Source organism: Gopherus flavomarginatus, chromosome 20 (assembly GCF_025201925.1).
Source record: "Gopherus flavomarginatus isolate rGopFla2 chromosome 20, rGopFla2.mat.asm, whole genome shotgun sequence".
Taxonomy (NCBI): Eukaryota; Metazoa; Chordata; order Testudines; family Testudinidae; genus Gopherus; species Gopherus flavomarginatus.
The window spans coordinates 276049-290115 of record NC_066636.1 but is presented as its reverse complement, the minus strand read 5'-3'; the positions used below and the strand labels follow the sequence as shown (position 1 = coordinate 290115).

Genomic DNA, 14067 nt, shown 5'->3' with positions numbered 1-14067 from the left:
TCATTCTTGTTGCTCTTCTCTGGACCCTCTCCAATTTCTCCACATCTTTCTTGAAATGCGGTGCCCAGAACTGGACACACTACTCCAGTTGAGGCCTAACCAGCGCAGAGTAAAGCGGAAGAATGACTTCTCGTGTCTTGTTTACAACACACCTGTTAATGCATCCCAGAATCACGTTTGCTTTTTTTGCAACAGTATCACACTGTTGACTCATTTAGCTTGTGGTCCACTATGACCCCTAGATCTCTTTCTTCCATACTCCTTCCTAGACAGTCTCTTCCCATTCTGTATGTGTGAAACTGATTGTTCCTTCCTAAGTGGAGCACTTTGCATTTGTCTTTATTGAACTTCATCTGGTTTACCTCAGACCATTTCTCCAATTTGTCCAGATCATTTTGAATTTTGACCCTGTCCTCCAAAGCAGTTGCAATACCTCCCAGTTTGGTATCATCCACAAACTTAATAAGCGTACTTTCTATGCCAACATCTAAGTCGTTGATGAAGATATTGAAGAGAGCCGGTCCCAAAACAGACCCCTGCAGAATCCCACTTGTTATACCTTTCCAGCAGGATTAGGAGCCATTAATAACTACTCTCTGAGTATGGTTATCCAGCCAGTTATGCACCCACCTTATAGTAGCCCCATCTAAATTGTATTTGCCTAGTTTATCGATAAGGATATCATGCGAGACCGTATCAGATGCCTTACTAAAATCTAGGTATAGCACATCCACCGCTTATCCCTTATCCACAAGACTCGTTATCCTATCAAAGAAAGCTATCAGATTGGTTTGACACGATTTGTTCTTTACAAATCCATGCTGGCTATTCCCTATCACCTTACCACCTTCCAAGTGTTTGCAGATGATTCCTTTAATTATTTGCTCCATTATCTTCCCTGGCACAGAAGTTAAATTAACTGGTCTGTAGCTTCCTGGGTTGTTTTTATTTCCCTTTTTATAGATGGGCACTATATTTGCCCTTTTCCAGTCTTCTGGAATCTCCCCCGTCTGCCATGACTTTCCAAAGATAATAGCTAGAGGCTCAGATACCTCCTCTATTAACTCCTTGAGTATTCTAGGATGCATTTCATCAGGCCCTGGTGACTTGCAGGCATCTAACTTTTCTAAGTGATTTTTAACTTGCTCTTTTTTATTTTATCTTCTAAACCTACCCCCTTCCCATGAGCATTCACTATGTTAGACATTCCTTCAGATTTCTCAGTGAAGACCGAAACAAAGAAGTCATTAAGCATCTCTGCCATTTCCAAGTTTCCTGTTACTGTTTCTCCCTCCTCACTGAGCAGTGGGCCTGCCCTGTCCTTGGTCTTCCTCTTGCTTCTAATGTATTGACAAAAAGTCTTGGGGGCGTTATGGGGCTGGATGGGCCTGTGGGGCGGATGGGAGGTGCTGTGGGGCTGGATGGGCCTGTGGGGTGGATGGGAGGTGCTGTGGGGCTGGATGGGGCCCTGAGGATGATGGGGGGGTGCTATAGGGCTGATGGGCACCTGAGACAGGACGGGCCAGTGGGGCTAATGGGGGGGTGCTATGGGTCTGTATGGGCCCGTGGGGCTAATGGGGGTGCTATGGGGCTGGACAGGCCCATGGGGCTGATGGGGGGTGCTATGGGGCTGGATGGGCCTGTGAGGCTAATGGGGGTGCTATGGGGCTGGACAGGCCCGTGGGGCTGATGAGGGGTGCTATGGGGCTGATGGGGGGCGCTGTGGGGCTGGACAGACCCGTGGGGCTGGTACAATTGTTCCCCGAGGATCATCCAGGCAGCTGCGCCACCTGGTGGCCGCAGGGAGAATTGCGGGCGGGTTCCAGCCTCGCCTCCGGGGCAGGGGCAGGCGAGGCCACAGGTGAGTCAGCGGCACCTGGAATTACAGGTAGGTTCAGGCCCGGGGCGGGTTCCCGGCTGCTCCCCCCCCCCCAGAGAGCTGCACAGGGTGTGACAGAACTGACAGCCAGTGCCCCTCACCCCCGACCCGCAGCCCCCTGGCTACCCAGCCCTGCCCCCCCCAGCTCTGCTGGTGCCCCTCACCCCCGACCCGCAGCCCCCTGCCAGCCCAGCCCTGCCCCCCCCAGATCTGCTGGTGCCCCTCACCCCCGACCCGCAGCCCCCTGGCTACCCATGGCTCCTCCTTCCCCAGCTCTGCCGGTGCCCCTCACCCCCGACCCACAGCCCCCTGGCTACCCAGCCCTGCCCCCCCCAGCTCTGCTGGTGCCCCTCACCCCCGACCCGCAGCCCCCTGCCAGCCCAGCCCTGCTTCCCCCAGCTCTGCTGGTGCCCCTCACCCCCGAACCGCAGCCCCCTGGCTACCCAGGGCTCCTCCCTCCCCAGCTCTGCCGGTGCCCCTCACCCCCCACCCACAGCCCCCTGGCTACCCAGGGCTCCTCCCTCCCCAGCTCTGCCGGTGCCCCTCACCCCCCACCCACAGCCCCCTGGCTACCCATGGCTCCTCCCTCCTCAGCTCTGCCGGTGCCCCTCACCCCCCACCCACAGCCACCTGGCTACCCAGGGCTCCTCCTTCCCCAGCTCTGCTGGTGCCCCTCACCCCCGACCCGCAGTCCCCTGGCTACCCAGGGCTCCTCCCTCCCCAGCTCTGCCGGTGCCCCTCACCCCCCACCCCCCACCCACAGCCACCTGGCTACCCAGAGCTTCTCCCTCCCCAGCTCTGCCGGTGCCCCTTACCCCCCACCCACAGCCACCTGGCTACCCAGGGCTCCTCCCTCCCCAGCTCTGCCAGTGCCCCGACTCCTAGATCCAAATGCCCCAGAGCTGCCGGTTCACACTTGCTCTGACAGGTGCATAGTGTGTAAAAACGCCCCCATGCTCCCTCCTATCTCCTCAGTGTGGGGGAGGGGAGTGACCTGTCCGGATGTGACCGGGGGGGGGCTCAAGGCCTTGCCTGTGGCCTTCTTGTGAAGCTGCTTGTTTGTGTCGCTTCCTCTATGTTTTTCTCTCGCTTTGTCTTGTTCTTTTCTTCGTTCCCTCCTTCCCTCCCTCTCGGTCAGACCCGCCCTGCCCAACCCTGGGTGCAGGAAGCACCGTCTCTCCCCTCCGGCCTTTCGCCAGCTGCCATGGCTGCTGCAGGGGGACCAGGTGCCCGGCGGGGCCCCTTCGCCCTGAGTGCAGCAGCTCGGCACTCGCTGGACAAGGCCCTACAGGGGCTGGAGAAGTTGCAGCGGCTGGTGGAGCAGCCGGGGCTGGGGCTGAGGAACAGCCCCCCCTGCCTGCTCCAGCTGCTGCCCCAGATGCGCCAGCACCTGCTGCTGATCCGGGGCCAGCCTGGGGCCAGCCTGAGCTGCCTCTGGGAGGCCGGCTACTTCCCTGTCTTCATCAACAACCTGCAGCGCAAGGTCAAGCAGGCCACCAAGCTCTTCAAGGGAGACCCGGCTGGAATTTTCCAGGAGGGGTCGGCCTCCAGGTACAGGCCCCAAGGGGGCACCATGGGGCAAGGAGGCAGGGAGAGATGGGAAGCCCAGGGCTGGGCTAGCAGGGACTGCAGGTCGGGAGTGAGGGGCACCGGCAGAGGTGTAGGGAAGTGGGGAGCCCAGAGCTGGGCTAGCGGGGGGCTGCGGGTCAGGAGTGAGGGGCACTGGCAGAGGTGTAGGGATGTGGGGAGCCCAGGGCTGGGATAGCAGGGTGAGGGGAAATGGCAGACCTGAGGGAGGGACCCCAGAGCTGGGCTAGCGGGGTGCTGAGGGTTGGGAGTGAGGGGCACCTGCCCATAGAGAGAGGCTGTCCACACCTGTTGGACTCTGGTGAAAGGGTGCAGCCCCGAGTTACTGAGTAACCAGCTCCTATCGCAGCAGAAGGAGAAACAGAACCAACAACAGAAAACGCCCAGATCCAGGGGTCTGGCTCCCCGCACTCCCAACGTCCATCCTCCCCATCCCAGCCTGGGTTCCCACCCCCCAAGCTCTGCTGGTGCCCCTCACTCCTGATCCGCAGCCCCTGCATCCCAGCCTGGGTTTCCCCCCAGCTCTGCTGGTGCCTCTCACTTCCGACCTCTCCCCAACGTACAAACTATCTTTCCTTCCCAGTGTCTGTTTCTGGGTGCCTGGAACTGACATTGTGGGATGGGGCAGGTGTCTGTCCATCTTCCCCCCGCAAGCCTGGGGTTGTTCAGTTCCAGCAGCGTCTCTGGGCCTCTTTGATGCTGCAGAGAAACTGCCCCTTTCCCCTTCCCATCCTGCCGCACCCCAAGTGTTTCCTGTTGACTGTGGTGGGGGAGGGGAGAGTGGACCTCATTCTCCCCCCTGCTCCCATCTCTTCCCCCAGGAGGATGCTGACCAAGCTGTCCCTGATCTTCAGCCACATGCTGGGGGAGCTCCGAGCACTGATCCCCAACGGGCAGGACCAGGGGCACCAGTACCAGCCCAGCCAGCCTCCCGCCAAGGCCTTCTGGAGAGGGACATGGGGGGCACGGTGAGATCCCTGTTACCTCCATTCCCCATTTACCCACCACTATTCCCCTCCCAGATCCATGCTGAAACATGGACTCCCTGGTATCCTTGCCCCACTGTCCTCCTCCCCCCTGCTTGCCCCCCAGGTATCCCCTTCACCTCTCCCACCTGGATACCCCCCTTCTTCCCCAGGGTCTCCCAACCTGCTACTTCCAATCCCCCATCAGCCCCATGGGCTCATCCCCCTCACTGCCCCTTGCCCCCACAGGAGCCTGGTGTCGTGGAGCGAGTTCCAGGCGGGGCTGCAGCGGGTTCACCCCATGGTGCCCGGCCCCATGGCGGCAGCCCTGAGAGCCACCATGGACCTGACCTGCAGCGACCACGTGTCCATCTTTGAGTTCGACATCTTCACTCGCCTCTTCCAGGTACAGGTGGGGGGAGGCAGGGCTGGACATGGGGGGCCAAGCTGTGGAGATGAGGGCTAGGAGGGGTAGTCATCACCCGCACACCTGCTCCCTCCATCCTTCCCCTCCCCAGCACATCCTCCCCTCATGGGCCCAGATTGCGGAGAGCGGGGGCAGCTGCTGTGGCCAATGCCTCTCCAGCTGGCTTCGCTCTAGTCTCTGCCCCCACCCACCTTCGAGCAGGGCCCAGGCGCTGGCCTTGATCCCCAGCAGGATGTGGCGTGTCTATCCCCGCTCAAGCTGAGCTGACCCGTGGGCGGGGGGGTTTCCGGCTCAGCAGCAGCAGAGCTGCAGCTGGGTGGGGGTGAGGGGAGAGACGCAGGGCAGATGGGATAGGGGAGGTGCCCCCTGGCAGCACAGAAAGGCAATGGGGGTCTCGAGGGGGTGTGTGTGTGCAAGACCTCAGCATCCAGCGTGACCCTTGTGCCCCTGCAGCCCTGGCCCACACTACTGAAGAACTGGACGCACCTGGCAGTGACGCACCCGGGCTACGTGGCCTTCCTGACCTACGACGAAGTGAGGGCGCGGCTGCAAACCTACTCCAACAAGCCGGGCAGGTAGGGACCCCTGGGCAGGGGGAGTGGGGAGTGCCCCCTGCTGGTCCCTGCCCCACTCCCTGCAGCCCAGACCCCCTAGTGCCCATTGGGGCCAGCACTAATTGCCAGGGGACAGCACTCCCCCCACTGACCCCCTGCCCCATTCCCTGCAGCCCAGACCTCCTAGTGCCCATTGGGGCCAGGACTGACTGCCGGAGGAGAGCGCCCCCCGCTGACCCCCACCCCACTCCCTGCAGCCCAGACCCCCTAGTGCTGCTCTGGTGCCAGCACTGACTGCCGGGAGAGAGCACCCCTTGCTAGTCCCTGCCCCACTCCCTACAGCCCAGACCCCCTAGTGCCCATTAGGGCCAGCACTGACTGCTGGGGGAAAGCGAGTCCCACTGACCCCCTGTACCACTCCCTGCAGCCCAGACCCCCTAGTGCCCATTGGGGCCAGGACTGACTGCCGGGGGAGAGCGCCTCCAGCTGGCCCCCACCCCACTCCCTGCAGTCCAGACCCCCTAGTGCCCATTGGGGCCAGCACTGACTGCCAGGGGAGAGCGCCCCCTGCTGGCCCCCACTCCACTCTCTGCAGCCTCTACCCACTTGTGCCCCCCTGAGGCTTTGGGATCACCCCCTGCCACTGACCCAATTTTCCCCCCAGCTATGTGTTTCGGCTCAGCTGCACGCGGCTGGGGCAGTGGGCCATCGGCTACGTGAGCCAGGACGGGAGCATCCTGCAGACCATCCCCCAGGACAGACCCCTCTTCCAGGCTCTGATCGAGGGGCACAAGGAGGGCTTGTGAGTGGGGGTCTGGCAGGGAGTGGGGTGGCCGAGGGTGTGACGGAGTGAGGCACAGCTCAGGGCCCTGCTGGGCAGATCAGCGCAGGGACCTGGGGGGCAGAATCCAGTTATGTGCCCGGAGTCTGGTGTGGTCTGGAACTTGGGCCCGGGTCATTGTTTCTGCATCGGGCAGGATGGGTCTGAATTTGGTGGGTCAGTTCTGGCTGGGCTGAGTTGGGTTGGTTGGAGTCGGCTCTGGCCAAGGTTGGTTCTAGTCAGGGCCGTGTGGGTTTCATTCTGTGTCGGTTGGGCTCAGGTTACTCGGATTTAGAGAGCATTGATTCCGACCCACTGGGTCCTGGTGTGGATCTGTGGGGGTTCTGGTCAGACCAGGCTGGTTCTGACAGTTTCCGCCCTCCCAGTTACCTGTATCCAGATGGGAAGAACGTGAATCCGGACCTGACGGAGCTGACAGAATCGACGGCTCAGAGCCGGATCGAGGTCTCACCGGTCAGTACCGGGGCTGCTTCACCCCAACCTTGCCCCCACCCCGAGCCCCCTGTCCTGGTGTCCTCCCAGCCCCCTGAGCCAAGCCCAGCCTCACCCTCCTTCTCCCCTAGGACCAAGCCCAGCTCTACTCCCAGATGGGATCCACCTTCCAGCTCTGTAAAATCTGCGCCGAGAACGACAAGGACGTTCGGCTCCAGCCATGTGGGCACCTGCTGTGCAGGGACTGCCTGAACGCCTGGCAGGTGAGTCTGACCTCTGACTCCTGACCCCTGCTGGGCAGGGACTGCCCGACTGCCTGGCAGGTGAGTCTGACCTCTGACCCCTGCTGGGCAGGGACTGCCTGAACACCTGACAGGTGAATCTGACCTCTGACCCCTGACCCTGCAGTGTGGTGACTGCATGAGAATCAGGATGGTCAGCCTGACCTCTGACCCCTACCCCACCGTATCACCCCTGACCTCTGACCCTGCTGTGCCTGAGCCCCCGGCCGGTCGCTGGGACCCCAGCCCCATTGCGGGGTGCCTGGGAGCCTGGCAGTTGTGAAAGCCGGCCAGGCCTGTGACCCCTGACCCCAGCCCCCCACCCTCTGCCCCTGACACCCCCGTCTCCTTCCAGCAAGTGCAGGCCCCGACCTGCCCCTTCTGCCGCCGGGAGATCCAGGGGCACGAGGAGATTCGCATCGACCCCGTCGGTGTGCAGGGGGCGGGGGCGGCTCCCGATGAGGATGACGACCACCTGGAGGATGTGGAGTCGGTGCTGCGGGAGCTGGCAGCCCTGAGGAAGGTGGGGGGCTGGGGATACCAGGGGGGTGAGAGGGGCAGCGGGAGGCAGGGGATGGGGGGAGGGAAGATGGGAGGCATGGAGCAGGGGTGGGGAGGGGGCAGAGAGACAGAAGGGGGATGTAGGGGATGGAGGAAGAGCTGGAGCGACCCTCACTTCTGTCTCCCACCCACAGGCAGGGCATCCTGCATTCCCCCCCTGCCTGGACCCTGAGGTGCCTGGTCCTCCTGTTCCCCCCCGGCTGGATCTGCTCCAGCCCAGGGACCCGGACCCCACACCCCAGGTGAGCGACGCTGGCTGGGAGGCAACCGGAGTGAACGCACAAGGGCCATGGGCAAGCCAGTGCAACGGTGGGCAAGGGAATATGGGTGAGTGTGCGAGAGTGAGTGTGCAAGGTGCCTCCCCTCTAGTGTAACCGTGTCCCCCTCTATCTCCAGGACCTCCCACTGCCCCCCTTGGGCCACCCCAGCCAGAACCCCAGTGACTGGATCCGGCATCGGCCACTGCCCCCCCACCCCAGGCCCCGGGGGGCCCCTGCCCCACCCCTCTCCCAGGGGCCTGAGGAGCCCAGCTGACGGGGGGACAGCAGGGGGGGTTGACAGCACCGGAGACACAGTGAGTCATGGGGGGGGGGACAGATGGACATGGGAGGCAGAGGGATGGGAAAGGGGAAGGGGGTGGGACAGCTTCCTTTCTCCCTTCCTCGAACCACAGCTCTATCTTCAAGCCCACTGACTCAGGTGACCAGAGAACCCAGGAGTCCGGGTAACTCCAGCTCAGCTCCCCGCACAGCACAGCCAGGGTGAGTCTGTCCTACTGCCCCGCAGGCCCCCCACCACTTGCTCCAGCCCGCTGGTTCCCGCACTGACCCCCCTCACTGTCCATCTGTCTGTCCCTGACGTGTGTGTCTCTCTCTCATTCTAGGTCACCTCCCCAGGACTCCCAACCAGACCCTTGCAGACCGCCCCAGGACCCACGGCCAGCGAGGGGGAGGGGTGACCCTGTACTGACCCTGGGGCCTCAACCCATGGCCCCCTATGGACGGCTGAGTCCCAGCCCCCAGTCAGCACCGCACAGAGACCCCCCGACCGATGACCCAGAGACCAGCCAGACCCCAGAAAGCCATGATGCTTGTGGGATCCGAGGCTGGGGGGATTCAGCGGCACCGGGGTGGGGGCTGGGGAGTTGTTTAATTGAGGGTGTCTGGATTCCTGTAACTCAAAGAGAAGCAATAAAACGGGTGAAAGGACGGGATGGCCCATCCATCTGTCCCCTCTGGGTCTGTCTGCCCCCCAGCCCCCCTATCTGCGCCACAGCCCTCCCCAGGAATATGGGGGGAAACGGCTGAGGTGTGATGCCAGTGCGGCCACCAGGTGTCACCAACACCCCATGGCAGACCAGCTGCAGGGCGAGGGACAGACAGACAGACCCTGCAGACCCCCGACCCCTCTCTGCCCTTTCAACCCTCCCCCTCCTTCCCCATGGCTCCCCCGCACCAACCTCTGCCCCAGCCCCCCATGTGGCCCCGTGCTACTGCCCCTCTGCAGGAGGGGGTTAACCTTGGGGCTCCACATCTGGGGGTGGCCCTAGAACAGGGGGAGGGAAGGCAGGTGACGCCCTCTCCTTGAGGGGGAGCAGGGGCCATGCACAGCAGCTGGGGATAGGGGCATCGCTGTGCAAGGCAGGGGGCGTTGAGCAGCTGAGGAGGGGTGAAGGCGGGTGCAGCTGGGCCCATGGGGAGCTGGCCCCTTCTGAGCTCCCAGCCCTGCCCCCAAGCAGGGACCCACCCCCCTGGGATGTGAACCCATCTCAGTTCCAGGAACAGCTTGATCAATGAGCAGTGGAGCTGGAGGCTAGGTCGGGGAGGGGCCCCTGTGGGGCACAGATGGAGGATTCTGGGTTGCAGGTGGGAGATTTGGGGAGGCAGAAGTGGGGAGAACCCAACTGCTGGAGGATGGGTCCCTGCAGGGCTGGGGTGTGTGTGTGCCATGGGACCCTAGGGCCAGAGCTATGGGGCTAAGACCCTCACTTTTCTTCCCCCTCCCCCATGAGGGTTCACCCCCTACCCAGGCTCAGCCCCTCTCTGACTTGCTTGGAGGGACTGGTCCATGCTCTGCCCCACCCCCGTTTCCCACAGCATACCCCTCAAGCCCCATTTATCAGTCAGCCCCCTCCCCAGCTTCCCCAGAGCAGCCTCAGCTGGGTCCCCCCATCCTACTCAGAGCAGCTGGGAGGAAGCTGCACCCTGAAAGGAACAACCCAGCCACTGCTGTTCCCCAATATACTTCTCTCTTCCCCCTGCAGCATCTCTCCATTCTGCTCTCCCTCCCCCCCTTCTCTCCCCCACTGGGAGCCCCAGATTTCATCAGCATTTATAGCTGCAGCCGCTCTCCATTTCCCCCACCTCACCCACGCCCTGGCTGGGGAGAGCAGAGCCCATCCCCTTGTGCCCCCCTTAGGAGCTGTGAAGGAGCCTCAGGAGGAAGGGGGAGGTTTTTGCAGGGAGCCTGGATGGTTCATCCAGAGCAAGCCTCCCCATTGCTATAAGCGGGGCAGGGGGGTCCCCAGGGCAGCAGGAGGCTGTTTCCCTGGGGTTGGCAGGAAGCAACTGGGCCAACCCATTGATTGTGGGGGAGGTAACATTGTTGGGGGGTGGGAGTGGTAAAGCAATGAGTGACCAAGCCTGGGCTCCCCTCCCACAGCTCTGGCCGGTGCCCCTCACTCCTGACCCGCAGCCCCCTGCTAGCCCAGCCCTGGGCTCCCCCTGCAGCTCTGCCAGTGCCCCTCACTCCCGACCCACAGCGCTCCCCCTGCTCCAGTTTTGTGGGGCTGGTGCTTGACTGGGTTTATGAGCCTGTTAATGACTTTGCTCTGTTTGTTGCTGACGGCAGCCTCCTGGCAGCCCATTAAACCTACCTGGCTCATTAGCCAGCCCTGTGCCCACGTGCCCATACCCCCATCTCCCGCCGTTCCCACAGGTTGCTTTGGCTCTATGCCGGGGGGCTGCAGTGTGGGGGTGTCTGTGCTGTATATTGGTGAGGGAGCCAGGCCAGCTGGTGGGGCATGTGCCCTGTGCTGGGATTGGGGGGGAAATACTAGGTGGGTACCCTGTGGGGGTGGGGAGGGGATGCTGGGTGTCTCATGGACTTGTCAGCAGGGGCTGGATGAGCTCGCCCCTAGCTGGGGGAGCAGGGTCAGGCCCTACCCATGTTTGCACTGACGCTGGCTCTGCCTGGTGAGCCCACACGTTGGCCAAAGGGTCTTGCAGGTTACAAGTCGCGCTGTGTTTCAGAGTGGAGCCATGTTAATCTGTAGCAGCAACAACAACAAGGAGCCCTTGTGGCACCTTAGAGACTAACACATTTATTTGGGCAGAAGCTTTCGTGGGCTAAAACCCACTTCATCAGATGCATAGAGTGAAAAATTCAGTAGGCAGGTATGAATACACAGCACATGAACAGATGGGCATTGCCTTACCAAGTGGGGGTCAGTGCTAACGAGGGTGGATGTGGCCCAATCCCAACAGCTGGCAAGGTGTGAGTATCAACAGAGTGGGAAAAGTCCCACTAGGAGGCTGTGCCAGGGTCATGGCATGGTGTTATCCTGATTGTACAGCACAGAGCAGCAGACCTGTGCTTAGCCTGCCCGACTGTGGGGAAGGGGTCACCCTAGATCAATGGTCCCCAACTGTGGGGCGTGCCCACCTAGGGGGTGCGGAGGAACATTCAATGGGCACAGCAGGGCCAGGGCCAGCCTCCACAGGAGTCAGAGAAGGGGAGCCACCCAGCTGTGCTCAGGCCCCACCCCCTGCCGAGGCCTCAGCCCCCCAGCCCTGGCTCCTAGGGGAGCATAGGCAGATTACATTACAGGTAAGGGGCTGTTTGGGGACCACTGCTCTAGTCTGAGCCCCACTCACTAGTCGGCGGGGTTGGGGGCAGGGATAGTGGCCTGGCTAAAGCTGTCTAGGTGGTTTGAGTTTCTCCTCGCTGGTGTCCCAAGGCCAGAGCTGGCTAGAGGCCATGGAGATCTGTTGTTTCTGGCTGGCGATTGCTAGAGGTGAGTCGCTGACGCTGACCAGGCCTGGGGTCGGACAGGTAGGGATTAGCCCTGGTGTGCGGCCAGCGCTGACACAAAGGCCGATGCCCAGGTTGTGCTGGCAGTAAGGTTCCTGCCAGCCGGTGTGGGCGCTGAGCTGAAATCCCTGCAGACCTGGGATCAACGGTACACCCTCTGAACGTGGCATCGCAGAGGCCATGAGCACCCCGGCAGCAGGGAAATGCAGCAGAGGGAGTTGCAAACAGGTGGGTGAGGAGGTGCACAGCGACCAGAGACACTGTGTGATGCCTCCCGCTTTCTGGGATCACAGGTGCACCCCTGTGAACACCCCCCTGACCTCTGGGTTTCTCCGCTAGCCAAGGACAGCAGTGGTGAGTGTGTGTGTGTGTGTTGGGGGGGAGTGACGTGTTAAAGGGGCAAACGTTCATCAGCCTTACCCACCACAAGGTGGGAAACTGAGGCACAGGACCCTGCCCAACACACTGCGGGACTGAGTTTGTGTAGTGACGCCTGCTTTTCACCCGCAGGTGTGGAGTTTTCCCTAACGCTGGGGTCCCGGCACTTTTGAATGGAAGTTCTTTGTTGTGCATGTGAGGAAACGTGCGGCCGCAGCGCTGCCAGTGGGGTGTGTCCATGTCCTAGGTTCCTGGCTGGGGGCTTGAGCTGGGTCTGTGCTGGATGGATAAGAGGAGCCCTAGTTACTGACCTGGCCCCTGTTGCTGCCAATGGCGCGTGGCATGAGGTTACAGAATTTTTATGGGGAATTCCCGCCCACTCTGGGCTTTGGGTGCCTGTTCCTGCCTCCTCTGCAGGGCCCCCCCTTCCAGGCACAGGGGCTGTCCTGTCCCCTGTTCCTCCAGGTGGAGACTGGCTGGCACAGGCGACAATCCAGGCCCATTTGTGGCGGCTGCATCCGGAGCCACACGAGGTCGAAGGGCAATCACTGAGCCAGCACAAGGAAATGAGCAGCCTCTCCCCCCTCCTTCCACCCCCACTAAACAACTTCAGCCCACTCCCCTCCTGGGAGGGGGTGTTAAACCCAGGAGTCCTGGCTCTCAGCCCCCCCTGCTCTAACCCACTAGTCCCCACTCCCCTCCCAGAGCCAGGGAGAGAATCCAGGAGTTCTGGCTTCCAGCCCCCCTGCTCTATCCCAGCAGCCCCCACTCCCCTCCCCGGGCTGGGGCAAGAATCCAGGATTCCTGGCTTTAGGGTGACCAGACAGAAAATGTGAAAAATTGGGATGGGGGTGGGAGGGTAATAGGAGCCTATGTAAGAAAAAGACCCAAAAATCAGGACTGTCACAACAAAATCCAGACATGTGGTCACCCTACCTGCCTCCCAGCCCCTCCTGCTCTAATCCACCAGCCCCCACTCCTCTCCCAGAGGTGGGGAGAGAACCCAGGAGTCCTGGCTCTCAGGCCTCCACTCCCCTCTTGAAGATGGGCAGGTAAAACAGAACCCAGGAGTCCTGATGCTTTTTCCAGTGCTGCTCCCCAGCTGTGCTGGCCGCTCCAAGCCTGTTGTGCTGATGCGGCACTAACTGGCAGCTTAATGCTTTAATTTCCTTCTCTGCCGTGGGAGGATGCGGCTGGGTGAAGCCTCCTCTGCATTCCCCACATCCCCCTGCCTCCCAGCTAACCCATGACATTGGTGCCCCAAGGGGGCCAGGCTCGCAGGCTGGGCAGCAGCTGGGGGTCGGGGGAACTGGGCTGCATCAAAAATAACCCAGGCGCTCAGGTGCCTGGCTCCAGCAGGATGCCTAGTGCCCTGCCCCATGCACTTCGCCCCCTGAGCTGTCAGACTAGGGGGTGACCACTCAGGAGCCCAGTTATCCAAAGCCCGAGACCGGCTTCGCAGACCTCCTGCCCCCGCCTTGGCCGAGATCGGAGCCCCCCGTCGCGCTGGGTGCTGCATAGCCCAGGGCCAGCGCCTTGCACAGAACGAGGGCACAGGCGTGTGGGACAGAAACTAGATTGGCCCAGCTGCCCCCTCAGCAGTTGGCAACTCCCTCCCACTAGTTCCTTGGGGCCCCCAGGACAGGTGAAGCTGGGTGTGCAGCTGGCATCAGCCAGCCCTGCCTCACTGACTTTTAGTGCCAGTCGCAGCAGGGGGACAACTGCCTGTGGGGAGGGGGACCTGGGCACAGAAAGGTCAGCCCTAGGGGCTGCAGCACAGATCAGACACACACATGCCAAGAGGGGCTGGGCCTAGTGGTTAGACCAGGGGAGGGGGTGTTGGGAGCCAGGACTCCTGGGTTCTATCGGGGCTCGGGGAGGGGAGTGGGGTCTAGTGGGTTAGAGCAGGGGAGCTGGGAGCCAGGACTCCTGGGTTCTCTCCCTGGCTGTACCAGTGGGGAGAAAGCCCAGCCCAGATGGTGCTGCCTGGTCCCTGCATGTAGCTGCTGAGGTTGCCGTAGGACAGGGGTTGGGGAGGAAATGCCTTTTCCAGCCCCTCTGCCAGGAAAACAGGGACTTGTACAGGACAAAATCTCACAGGCGCCCCTTAGCCAGCCTCCTTCCAGCACA

The 14067-nt window shown here is 61.8% G+C and overlaps 1 protein-coding gene across 2 annotated transcripts; it reads left to right on the top strand.

Annotated features, from left to right (window-relative positions):
- Positions 1 to 2983: 2983 nt before the first annotated feature.
- CBLC (Cbl proto-oncogene C) lies at positions 2984 to 8720 on the top strand. Of its 2 annotated transcripts, none has more exons than XM_050930836.1 (11): positions 2984 to 3430; positions 4288 to 4434; positions 4681 to 4837; positions 5312 to 5433; positions 6077 to 6214; positions 6619 to 6706; positions 6817 to 6948; positions 7322 to 7489; positions 7666 to 7769; positions 7924 to 8101; positions 8411 to 8720. In XM_050930836.1, the coding sequence occupies exons 1-11, from the start codon at positions 3084 to 3086 to the stop codon at positions 8483 to 8485; spliced, it is 1656 nt and encodes a 551-aa protein (XP_050786793.1). In that variant the 5' UTR covers positions 2984 to 3083; the 3' UTR covers positions 8486 to 8720. The 2 variants fall into 2 exon arrangements, with proteins under 2 accessions (XP_050786793.1, XP_050786795.1); XM_050930838.1 differs by having other exon boundaries at positions 7662 to 7769; positions 8411 to 8503.
- Positions 8721 to 14067: the final 5347 nt, after the last annotated feature.

What these genes read in the sequence shown, in the direction of transcription:
- CBLC (XM_050930836.1), top strand. Translation starts at nt 3,084, where the DNA reads ATGGCTGCTGCAGGGGGACCAGGTGCCCGGCGGGGCCCCTTCGCCCTG. An exon ending in CAGGAGGGGTCGGCCTCCAG is followed by an intron (nt 3,431 to 4,287) that starts GTACAGGCCCCA and finishes CTCTTCCCCCAG; the next exon opens with GAGGATGCTGACCAAGCTGT. An exon ending in GAGGGGCACAAGGAGGGCTT is followed by an intron (nt 6,215 to 6,618) that starts GTGAGTGGGGGT and finishes CCGCCCTCCCAG; the next exon opens with TTACCTGTATCCAGATGGGA.